Source organism: Vipera berus, assembly GCF_964194415.1.
Source record: "Vipera berus genome assembly, chromosome: 5".
Lineage (NCBI taxonomy): Eukaryota > Metazoa > Chordata > Lepidosauria > Squamata > Viperidae > Vipera > Vipera berus.
In genome coordinates this window covers 10,137,928-10,150,376 of record NC_138207.1, presented here as the reverse complement: position 1 = coordinate 10,150,376, position 12,449 = coordinate 10,137,928, and the positions used below count along the sequence as shown (strand labels likewise).

Here is a 12,449-nt window from a genome sequence, read left to right as displayed (position 1 = left end):
CCAACATTCTTTTTTTTTCAATTAGAGACTTGACTTTAAGCTAGAAAAACTTGGTTTTGAACTACAAATAAGTTGTGTTGGCATTAGCAGCAGTACTCTAAGCTCAGCATGGCCCTCTTTTGAACTCGGAGCACTTTTAGAATGGTTGAAAACAACATTGAGGATACTTGTGCTCAGCTCAGAACAACAAAAACAAAACATTTCCGACTCGAAATGTTGTCCCGCATTACTAACAGAATTTTCCAGTATGAAAATAAAGCAGTCCTATTCCACCATCATCTTCGCTACAAAATGAGCACACAAGAAGCTAATGAGACTGCCGCTTGGCGAGTGGGAAGGGTTCCTAGTTCAGCCTGTCCTCGTTGTCTGCAGTTGTTCTTAAAGCATTTGATGTGTCTTGACTGTTGGCCTTCATGAAACAATAACGGATTTGTTTCTCCTGTTTTCTCCTTCCTTTGTTAGAATAAAGGATGACCACGTAATCCAGCACGGGCTGGTAGTGGATGGGACCAGCCTCTCCCTGGCCCTCAGGCAACACGAGAAACTCTTCATGGAGGTCTGCCGAAATTGCTCTGCTGTGCTCTGCTGTCGTATGGCACCTCTGCAGAAAGCAAAGGTGTGAATTAACAGGAGCTCATGGAAGTTGTGCATCAGCCGCGCTTGGCTCTTAATAACCTGCCACAGCCTCTCTCTCAACCTTCCTGTTTCAAGCTGAGTGTAGAAGGATTGAGCGTTCTGCCCAATAACACCTGTCTACCTGGCTACAAAATAAGACAGGCAGTAGGGCTTACTATTGCCTGTCTTGCTATACGGCTGGCATGTCCTCTTAGGTGTACAGGCAGTCCTCAACTTTGAACGGCTTAGTGACAGTTCAGAGTTACAACAGCACTGCAGAAAGTGACTTATGACCGGTTTTCACACTTTACAACCGTTGCAGCATGCCCACCATGGTCACGTGATCAAAATTCAGACCTTTGGCAACTGATTCATATTTATGAAAATTGCAACGTCCCGGGGGGTCATGTGATCACCTTTTGGGAAATTCTGACAAGTAAAAGTCAGTTGGGAAGCCAGATTCACTTACTATTACTAACCTAACAGCTGCAGTGATTCTCTTAAGAACGGTGGCAAGAAGGGTCATAAAATGGGGCAAAACTCACTTTAAAAACTGTCTCACTTAGCAACATAAATTTTGGGTTCAATTGTCATCATAAGTCGAAGACTACCTGTACCCAAAGTACACCAACATTTCCCAGCCAGTCAGCCTCAAAAGTCTTGGTGTAGCAATTCCTTTCACCAGTGTATACTGTTTAATAAACACTGCAGTGAGCCTTGATTATTTGATTCCACACAGTGAGCATGTGAGAAATGCTGGGAGCTACAATTTGGCAGTGGGGGAGAAGCTCCCTGCCTCTGTTACAGAAGATGTGCACTCCTTTTTTCTAAAATAGCTTTCCTGAGGTTTTAAGAGAAGAAGCCAAGTAAACTAGCATTTTAGTTATGTACCATATTTGTTTTGAGGGGGGAAAAATCTAGCTGTATTTGGATGACATTTTAGATCAGGAAAACTAAGCCTAGATCAAAGCCAATGTTCCTTCAATCAGTTTTTTTCAGTGGAAATAAATTCTTGATTTGTTGGAAACACATAGGATTGATGTAATCAGTTTTAATCTCTGAATTATTTTCTATCCATTAGAAAATGTTTTGGTTAAATGTTTGAATTTTAAGCATTGCCTTCTCTTGAGTTTATTGAGAAACCTCAGTGTCTCAAATCACTGATTCCCAAATAATGTCAGTTTTGTTTTAAAGAAGTATTGTCTTCCTTTTACAGGTTGTACGGCTGCTAAAAACATCTCCAGAGAAGCCTATCACATTAGCTATTGGTGATGGAGCTAATGATGTGAGCATGATACAAGAAGCTCATGTTGGCATAGGTAATATTTAAATGATGGTCAGAGTCTCACTGTATTTAAACTTCATTAATTGGGATTACAATGGGTATCATCTCTCTAGATGAAAAAATAATAAACTAGGTTCTATGTATACAGGAGCCTTTCAGTTAAATAAAATAATAAGTAAAAGATATTTAAATAAATAAAGCATCTTTACATCCAGCTTGCCAACCAGGAATGGCTTTACGATTGCACCTTCTCAGTTGCAAACATTTTCTTTGAAATTTAGTTGTAATTGTTAATTCTTAGATTATAATTTTGTTTTTCTTTTAATCATCTTAATGTCAGATGGAAATGCAGGCCACTCAAATTCTTTTCAGATTCATTAGAATTATAAGCCAAGCAAGTAAATAAGTAAATTAATAACACCACACATTCTGCAACTTGATGTGCTCCAAATATGCTGTGAGTGTTAATCCTGGCTAGGTATATGCTAATATTTAATTTAATTTTATTAAATTTATATACCGCCCTTTCCCGAAGGACTCAGGGCGGTTTACAGGGTATTTAAAATCAAACAGTACGAAATACAAAAGTTAAAAAAACAATTAAAAAAGATTAAATTATCCCTTAACTAAAAACCTCAGTTAAAAATTCTCAGCCTGGGCCGGAGAGCTCAATATATAACTTGGGTGTCCTCCTGGATTCACAGCTCAATCTGGAAGATCATATAGGAGCTATGACCAGGGGGGCTTTTGCCCAGGTTCGCCTGGTGCGCCAGTTGCGACCCTATCTGGACCGGGATGCCCTGCGTACAGTCACTCATGCGCTCGTGACCTCTCGTATAGACTACTGCAATGCTCTGTACATGGGGCTGCCCTTGAGGACCACTCGGAGGCTTCAACTGGTGTAGAATGCGGCCGCGCGAGTTGTGTTGGGGGTCTCCCGATACTCCCATGTAACACCTCTACTCCACGAGCTGCATTGGCTTCCAGTTGCCCTCCGGGTGAGATTCAAGGTGCTGGTGATGACCTATAAAGCCCTAAATGGCATGGGTCCAGATTACTTACGGGAGCACCTGCTGCCGGCGTCAACTTCCCTTCGTCCTGTGCGCTCCCACAGAGAGGGCCTCCTCAGGGTGCCGCCGGTCAGAGAGTGCCGGCTGGCGGCCCCCAGGGGGAGAGCATTCTCTGTGGGCGCGCCAGCCCTTTGGAATCAATTACCAGTTGAGCTCCGGATGGCTCCCGACCTTCGCTCTTTCCGCCATGATATGAAAACTTACCTATTTGAACAAGCCAGCCTGGTCTAATGGGTTTGGGGTATTTTATTTAGTAATTTTTAATTATTTATTGTAATGGGCTAGTTCTATTTAATCTTATTTTTAACTTTTGTATGTTGTATTATTATTGTATTTTTATTGCCCTGTACACCGCCCTGAGTCCTTCGGGAGAAGGGCGGTATAGTAAGTAAGTAAGTAAGTAAGTAAGTAAGTAAATAAATAAATAAATAAATAAATAAATAAATAAATAAAAGCATATTTGAAGGAACCTAAGTTAGTAAAGAAAGTAGGAATAATTGTTATTTTTTTCTATGGGAATTGGTGGCTTTCCACTGCTTCCAAGCAGCTTTCTCTAGAGCAGAGAAAGTGTAGCGTGGGGTCCCCGAGATCCTTTCAAGTGTCTGCAAAATCAAGTAAATATGCTACCATTTCTCAGTTTTAATTTCTAATATAATATCTGTACATACCGATAGACATAATCCACATATACCAAAGCTCTCTGTGATTCTCAGTCATTTTTAATAATGGAAATTGGTTCTGAGGCCAAAATGTTTGAAAACCACTAATCTGGAGAAGGATAGTAAATGGTGAAGAGGGCTATTGGTAGAAGTATGTTCCCCCCCCAAAAAAAAATATTTCTGAGTCCCTCCATGGAAAAAAAGAGAGATTGGTTATGTACTTCAGCAATAAAACGTATTTATGCATGTTTAAAATCTTGGTTTAGTTGTGGAATAAAAGGTGTGCTCTTGTCTGCTCAGGCCTCCTTTAAATCTCCAAACAGCACACCAAAAGGCTGAATCTTCTGTTATTGTTGCATATGTTGTTTGACTTACATGTGTCACTTAGGAAGAGAAGTTACTTTTGTTACTTTTGCTTATCCAAATTGCAGGTATCATGGGCAAAGAAGGCAGACAAGCTGTAAGAAACAGTGACTATGCAATAGCAAGATTTAAATTCCTCTCCAAGTTACTTTTTGTCCATGGCCACCTTTATTATGTTAGGATAGCAACCCTTGTACAGTACTTTTTTTACAAGGTAAGTGTCTGTGGCATATAATTGGGGATTCTTTTAGCTCAGAACTTTTTCCTTTCTTTTCTTCTAATGTTTGGAAGGGTGCTATTAAAAAAAAAGAGGTACTGTAGAAACCGAATCTACTTCTATCTCATTGTTGACACTAGCATTTTCCCAAATTTTATTTCAAGCCCCAGCATTTAACAATGGCAGCATATTAACCATGCTAAGGCGTTATGCATCTCCTTATGCAGGAATGCACGCACAGATGTCTCCATCCTATTCATTTTCCTGATTCCCTTAATTGTATTGAATGTAGGTGACACAAACAAAAGAATCCAGGTGGAGTTCTGTATCCAACGTTTCACCCCATCTTTCCTCATTGTTCTAGAGCAGACATGTCAAACTCGCGACGTCACGTGACATCGCGCAACGTATCAGGATGGTTTTGCCGTTGCCAGCCATGGGGTGGGTGCGGCTTCCGGATGACACATCTGGCCTGCGGGCCAGCAGTTTGACACCCATGTTCCAGAGAGCTAATAAAAAAAGAAAATATAGCATTCTACGAAGCGCTTTTTAAAGCGAACTGTGAACGTGGAGGCTTGGTCTCTAGTAAAAACAACCTTTGAATGTAGACGCATAATCCTCAGCTTTTGACTAAAATTGGGACTAGAATTTCCATTGCTAGGCAAGGCAGTTGTTAAGTGAGTTGTGCCCAGTTTTGCAACCTTTTTTGCCATGGTTGCCAAACGAATCACTGTAGTTGTTAAGTGAAGCTTCTGGTCATTAGGCAAATCTAGCTGAGTTTGCTTGTCAGAAACTGGGAAGATTCCAAATGGCCATCATATGACACTGAGATGCTGCAACCGTCGTAAATGCTGGTTGCCAAGCACCTGAATTTTAATCACATGATCCTGGGGATGCTGCAATGGTCATAAGCGTAAGGTCCAGTCATATATCAGTTTTTAATGCCATTGTAAGTTTGAACGGTTGCTACATGAATGGCTGTAAGTCAAGGACTACCTGTAACGTTTTTCCTTGATAATGTTCAGTAGGAGCTTCCATCGCCTTCCACTAACTTGCTGCGGATTTCTTCACTTCCAGTCCAAACCCATCTGCAGTAAAACTATTTCTTGTAAACCAACTTTTAATCATGGTTGCAGAGTCTAGATTATAAACAGGGCATGATCTCTTTTGATGTGCACGTCATCCAGATTGTGGTTTAAAGGCAAAGTGAGATGAGAGCATTCTGGCGAGGTGTCAGGAAAAAAGAGGACACAATTTCTATTTCAAACGAGTCACGGAGCTTCTAAGTCTGAAGTGGATTAGGGTGATGGTATTAGTGAAGACTGCTTCATTGGTTGTGACAGTGATGGAAGCTGAGCTTCCTTGTGGGAGAATTTTCTCTCCACTGCTTCCTTCAAAGAGTTTAATTCCAGTCAGTGATATCATTATCCATCTGGATGATGAGTCTCAATAGACAGGATTCTTTTACTTCAGGGGTCTTCAAACTTGGCCCTTTTATGACTTGTGGACTTCAACTCCCAGAATTCCTCAGCCAGGCATGCCTGGCTGAGGCATAAAAGGGCCAAGTTTGAAGACCCCTGTTTTACTGCTTTATTTCTTCTGATATTCAAGATATGTTTGGTGTTTTATGTCTCTTAACTGGTTGCATCACATCTTGTTTTCCAGAATGTGTGTTTTATTACACCGCAGTTTTTATATCAATTCTTCTGTTTATTTTCACAACAAGTGAGTAGTCAACTGGTTTTTTTTATTGTTCTCCTCTTTCTGTCTCCACATTCTGTCTTCACATTCTGATTTGTAGGCAGTCACCAAGAAGTCAGCACTACATCAAAGCTAAAATTGAATACCTATTACTAACAGCTAGATCAGGCATGTCAAACTCGCGATGTATCACAACTTTTTCCCCATTGCCGGCAATGGGCTGGGCGCGGTTTTGGCATGACGACAGTTTAACATGCCTGAGCTAGATGATGTTTCATTAGCATCTGTTTCTCCATCCCTATATTTTCCTTTAAATTTTCTGTTTGCAAAAATGGATCTAAACAATCCCATTTCTTGTGGGGAAGCATTTTATTGTTAGGAAATCATAAAGATAAAAATTGAAAGTTGTACTGAAGAGTTCCATGCGGAATAAGAATTTAGTCAAAGTAATATTTATCTTTGGATAATGCTGATTAGCTGCTAATTTTTTTCTATGTTACGAAGCCAAAAAGCACTTTTAAAAATGGGTTTCATTTTATATCTGGGAGACAAGTGACAGTTATAGCTAGATCAAGAAGGGATTTTCTTATTAATCGGATTTAGCTAATTTAAATGTATACCAGTTTAAATTTAAGATGTGCTGTATTATAACTCAGATTATCCGTAGCCAGTAATGTTTGTCCTTTCTTGCATTTCTGAAATTAATTGCTCTTACTCTAATATGAATTCTAGCAAATACTAGAATTTCTCTCTCTCTCTCCGTGTGTGTGTGTGTGTGTGTGTGTGTGTGTGTGTGTGTGTGTGTAGTATTTTATGTATTATTCTAAACAGGCAATAATATGAAATTAAAAAGTGGGCTGACTGAAAAGAAGCTAAGGAGCTTCTGTCTCAAGTGAAGAATAAGATGATAGCAAATGCCCACCCCTGCCTTTCCTTCCAAGCTGCTTCAGTTCTTATTTTTCTTCTACCTGGATCGTGGGATGGTCTGCACTGAATTTGGTGACAAACCGCTTCCTGCTTCAATAAGAAAATAACAAAAGAAAAAACACAGACCTTTTCTTGACCACTCAGCATCTATCATCTAATGCAGCGTTTCTCAGTCTGGGCAGCTTTAAGATGTAGGGACTTCAGTTCCCAGCATTCCTCAGCCAGCAATGCTGGGAATGGAAGTCTCCACACCTTAAAGTTGCCCAGGTTGAGAAACACAGGCATAAAGTGACTATTATGGTAGCTTTGCCCAATGTTAAAGCCTCTTCTCCTCCCTGATACTTACAAAGAGAGAGCATTTTTTTCCAAGTTGATGTTCTTTTTTATATCTTTTTGGATGTTGCACAAAAGAACTTCTGTTAACCCATACTTAGCTAGAATTAAGCACAACATTTCCTGTTCTTGCAAGACTTTTCTACACTAATTTTTTTAAAAAGAATGTTAAAACCATTTGTGTTTGAGAGGGAGAAAAAGAAATCTAAGTATGGTATGGAAGGAGTTTGTAATAATCCTTTATAGTTGTACGGCTTCAAGTCACGGAAACTGGCTTTATTGCTTTCCTTCGTTAATGTTACCATAATAAAACAGACGTTTAGATCAGGGGTTGTTGTTGTTGTTGTTGTTGTTGTTGTTGTTGAATTCTCCGTATATGGGTTTTAAAACAATTCTCCACCTTTCTCATCTTTCAGACTCTGTATGACAGCGTGTACCTAACTTTGTACAACATTTGTTTCACATCCCTTCCAGTCCTCATGTATAGTCTTTTTGAACAGCATGTGCATCCTCATGTATTGCACAGCAAACCAACACTCTACCGGTAAGCATACGTCTTTTCAAGAGAGGATTTTGCTTGGTAAGAGGCAAGTTGTATGGCTCAAAAACCACTTGTTAGAGACCCAAAGGGTGCTGAGTTTTAAAGTCGAGGTTGTTTATAGAAACAACTAATACTAATTTGAAATATTAGAGGAACTCCTGTGCTGCTAGGCCATGATGGAGCATATTCTTTATATCTTTAAGAATTTAGAGTCAGTTCTACCATCTTCAGTTAATGGGTTTGTTTGTTTTTTATTTCATTTTATTATTTGCCGCCTCACCCATCTCATAGCAAAACGACTATGGGTGGCTTCCAGAATATCCTAGCAAATATCTTAAAGGAATAGAAATAGAAATCCCAATCAAGATAAAACATAGTTAAAATAAGTGGAGGGAGGGAAGAGGATGCAGGGATGGGGAGGTGGGATTGCCTCTTAATCCAATAACCACCTCCAGTGTGATGGCCCTCCGTTAGGGGGCCCCAGCCATCTGGCAAGAGACAGGTCTTCAGGCCCCTGCAGAAGGATGGGAGGCAATTTTACCTCAGGAGGCAAGATGTTCCAAAGAGTTCTGGAAGCAGAGCCAGAAATTGCTCTGGCTGAGATATGGGTAACCCTTACAAGACAGAGAAGAAGACACTATGCTAAGGATCAGACTATAGAAAGCAGGGGATGTTCAAACTGCTTTGCAAGCAGTTAACTTAACACTCTGAGGAAAGATGTCTGTGGAGATTCTCAGTCACCCAGGTCGTAGCTGTCTCAAGGGTGCTTTTTCAAAAGGCAACTGGACTTGTTTCTTTCCTTGAAGAAGAACAAGAAAACATTTCATTTCTCATCTAAAAAAACGTCAGTTGTGATGGTGAGGGCGGCAGGAAAGGAAGGCTAGGTACTAACAGTTGGGACCGGGATGGTAAGGGGAATGAAAGGATAGGTTTTTGACCAGATGGTGCGTCACAGTAATTTTCATTCCTTTGAAAATAGCTGCCAGACCCAATGTATCTTTTTTTTTTCATTTCTTTCTACAGAGATATTAGTAAAAATGCCCACTTGGGCTTTAAGCCTTTCCTCTACTGGACCTTCTTGGGATTTTTTCATGCATTTGCTTTCTTCTTTGGCTCCTATCTTCTAATGGGAAAAGACACTTCATTGTTAGGAAATGGCCAGGTAAAGTAGAATGCTAATCTACTATGAAAAAAATACTGTATTGTGGGGTATGTAATGTGCTATGTAAAGTGAATCATTGTAAAACGTACATCAGCCAGAAGTGTTTGTGTTTTGTTAACTTATTGTTAACATAGCTATTGAGATCCAAATGTCCTTGAAAAAGAACTAAACTTTAATTACCTGGAGATAAACTTAAGCATTATGTAAACTGAGATGCCAAACAGTTGAATATTAATTCTGGGGTTTCAGGAACTGACTGTCACCTTCTCATATTTCTATTCTGTGTGGTGTACGTCCTCTGGATTTCTCCACGTAAATTTGCAAGCAGAGGATTGGCTGCCCAAGTTATTTATTGACAGCTTATGAATAAACATCTTCTAAAAATGAACAGAGCCGAACAAAAACCTGTTTCCCAGAACCCTTAATTTGACTTATTTGTGATCTGTTATACTTCAGTTAAACTAACATACCCTGGGTAGACTTGGTTTTGTATCATTGTATGGGCACAGTCAGAAATCTGGGATAGTCTAACCACTGTCTGCTATTTTTTTAGCTGGAGCACAAAAGTACACCATGGTTTAACTCTTAATTTCAGCGTAGCTGGCGTGCAGGAAGAAAGAATCCACCTTGTTATGTGTGAATTCTGTGGGTTGGTTTGGCTTTGCACTGTAACCGGCTGTATTACTACAATTTTGCACTTTCAGTTTCCTTCTAACCTGCCCCTTTTTTTCATGCTGTGCATGTCATCAGGTACTCAAACCTAAGAGGCAAATGGTAAGATTTTACGTTGTAGGATAAAAGACACGCCGACGCTAGATGCGATACCTTTGTAGCCGTGTTCAAGAATGCATCGCTCATTCTCCTTGAACACATTAAGAGAAACTGATTGGAAGAGCTTACCAGTCCTTCTCGTTCTAAGTGGACAACTAATAGTGTTCAAGGAAAGGTTCTTGTGTATTAGTGAAATGTTGCCAAGTTACGTGCTTTTTGTCTTCGGTCTCTTCCCACCCACCACCACCACCCCGCCTTTCTACAAACACAATCTTCATGCAAATTGTGGGTGGTTTGGGGTGTTTACCAGAATCATCTCCTCTTCCAACTCTAGCAGTCTCCATGGCAAACACCTACTAATTAATAGCGTTGCTTTCTGCCAGCTTAAAGAAAGCTCTTTGTAGACAAACCATCTTTAGGTGAAGGGGACTTTCATCCTCAGCTTTTCACCAAGCCTAGATTTTCCCCAGTTCTCAGGATTTTCAATTGCCTGGTTGCAGACAGCAGTCCAAGAAAAAGAGAATTAAAAAAGGACAGACATGCTGTTAATAGGTACAAAGTGAGAGGACGGCACTGCTATTGATGATGGAATTTGCTTCTTTCTTGTGGGCTGGGCTGGGCTCTTTTGCAGGGAAACTTGGATAACCTCTCTGTTGAGCTGTGTACCAAAATCCCTTTTCTGGCGTGGAATAATTTCAGTTTTCAAATGTCTTCTTTAGAACGTAGTGGAATAATTGAATGTAATACAGTCAGTGGATGCTGTTTTCCCCACAACCATACCTATACTGGATTTTTTTTCTGTAGGGTCTGTATTTATCAAGTTGAGGCTCAGTGGGTTAGGACGCTGAGCTTGTCGATCAGAAGGTCGGCAGTTTGGCGGGTCGAATCCCGAGTGCCGCGTAACAGAGTGAGCGCCTGTTACTCGTCCCAGCTTCTGCCAACCTAGCAGTTCGAAAGCACGTAAAAATGCAAGTAGAAAAATAGGGACCACTGCGGTGGGAAGGTAACAGCGTTCTGTGCGCCTTTGGCGTCTAGTCATGCCGGCCACATGACCACGGAGATGTCCTCGGACAAGCGCTGGCTCTTCGGCTTTGAAACGGAGATGAGCACCGGCCCCTAGAGTCGGAAACGACTAGCACGCATGTGCGGGGGAACCTTTACCTTTACCTTATAGCATTACAACACAAACAAGCAGAACAACTACTTTTTAACCACCCATAAAGTAAAAATAGTTCATGAAATGAGGAGAAACAATATTTAACACAGTCTAGCTCTTTCAAGAAATAAGTGCATAAGTCTAGATTTTTCATGAAATAGGTAGAGGAAATATCAGATGTTTGTGGGTGACACCAAATTGTGTGAGACAACCAGTACTCTAGAAAGAAAGCAGTTAGATTCAAAATGAGACATGAGCTGAAAAATTACACAGAAATATAACAGGGACGACTGCATTTTTTTTTCACTTAAGAAGTAGAAATTCATTTATTTATTGGCTTGTTTTGTCTTTTGCCCTACTGATTTTACTAAGTTGTTCAAAATGGGCAAGTGTTCATTTGAGCATCTGGTAGGGCTGGCTTGTTAGCAAGTGTCTTCCATCTAATTAAATTTCTTGTTTTTCTTTTTAGATGTTTGGAAATTGGACCTTTGGTACCCTGGTCTTCACAGTTATGGTTATAACGGTTACAATGAAGGTACTGCAGTGCATTTGTGATTTTGCTTTCTGAGCTATTTTTAATTGTCTTTTATAATAACAGTCTGAGATCAGTGCTGGAGTGATTTGACTATATTTAACAGGAAGAGTTTTGTTTGTGTTGGGATTTTTCTAACTGAAAACTCCCAATGTCGGTGAGGTTGTATTCTTCCAAACTCAGTTTTCTGAGACTAAATTATTTATTCAAGCGAGGTCAAAAGAAGCTTCTTTGTCTTTAAACCCAGCTATAAAGAACTCCTCATCCGGGGGGGAAAAAACATAGGCTCAAGAAAGTCCAAAAGTTAGTGCCAAGAGAATACTTTGATGCCTGAACAGATGCCTTATTATTGTTGATCACACAATCAACACTGTTTTTACTGCTTTAATGCTTTTTCCTGTTTTTATTGCTTTAAAATGTTTTAATTGGAATATATGTTTTGAATCGTGATCCCCTGAGAGTTGTTTGCTGAGGTGGATTGTTATAATAAATAAATAAATAAAATCAGATGTTTAGATTGAATTTTGCATTTTTATACACCTACTGAATCCTTCCCAAGGACAGAGTCAGCTATATTCCGCCATGATCGTTTGATCAAGAACTGCCTTTTTTTCTTCTTCTTCAGTTGACCAGCGTAAAAGTCAGCTACAGGGAAGAAGCCATTCACGTGCAGAACCAAAGTTGTGTTAGGGGTTTCAGAACTAAGGTTGTGCACAGCTTGGATTTAGAATACCAGTTCTCAATAAAACATATCAAAGTCAATTTGGCGCAGCAGTTAAGACAACCAGGAGAGTTCTAATCCAGTGATGGTGAACCTTTCAGAGAACCAGTGCCCAAACTGCAACTCAAAACCCAGTTATTTATCACCGGGTGCCGGGTGGGTGTGGCCACGGTGGTCATGGCAGACTGGGTGGGCGGGGCCAGGATGGCGGGGGCCAGTCCCTCGCCATCTCCGGGACACGGCATGCATGCCCACAGAGAGGGCTCTGAGTGCCGCCTCTGACACGTGTGCCATAGGTTCGCCACCACTGTTCTAGTCTCACCTTAGGCACCAAGCCAGTCCTTCTTTCTCAGCCCTAGGCAGCAATCAGTGGCAAACCACTGCTGAAATCTCGCC

The 12,449-nt window shown here is 40.5% G+C and overlaps 1 protein-coding gene across 2 annotated transcripts in view; it reads left to right on the top strand.

Moving 5' to 3' along the window:
• The window catches only part of ATP11B (ATPase phospholipid transporting 11B (putative)), a 99,790-nt gene that overhangs the window by 63,255 nt on the left and 24,086 nt on the right, over positions 1 to 12,449 (top strand). For both annotated transcript variants that reach the window (XM_081329005.1, XM_081329004.1), the window contains exons 20-26: positions 463 to 616; positions 1,832 to 1,934; positions 4,061 to 4,206; positions 5,875 to 5,934; positions 7,587 to 7,714; positions 8,735 to 8,873; positions 11,270 to 11,335. In XM_081329005.1, coding sequence (XP_081185131.1) covers positions 463 to 616; positions 1,832 to 1,934; positions 4,061 to 4,206; positions 5,875 to 5,934; positions 7,587 to 7,714; positions 8,735 to 8,873; positions 11,270 to 11,335 — 796 coding nt within the window. The remainder of the gene's footprint in view (positions 1 to 462; positions 617 to 1,831; positions 1,935 to 4,060; positions 4,207 to 5,874; positions 5,935 to 7,586; positions 7,715 to 8,734; positions 8,874 to 11,269; positions 11,336 to 12,449) is intronic.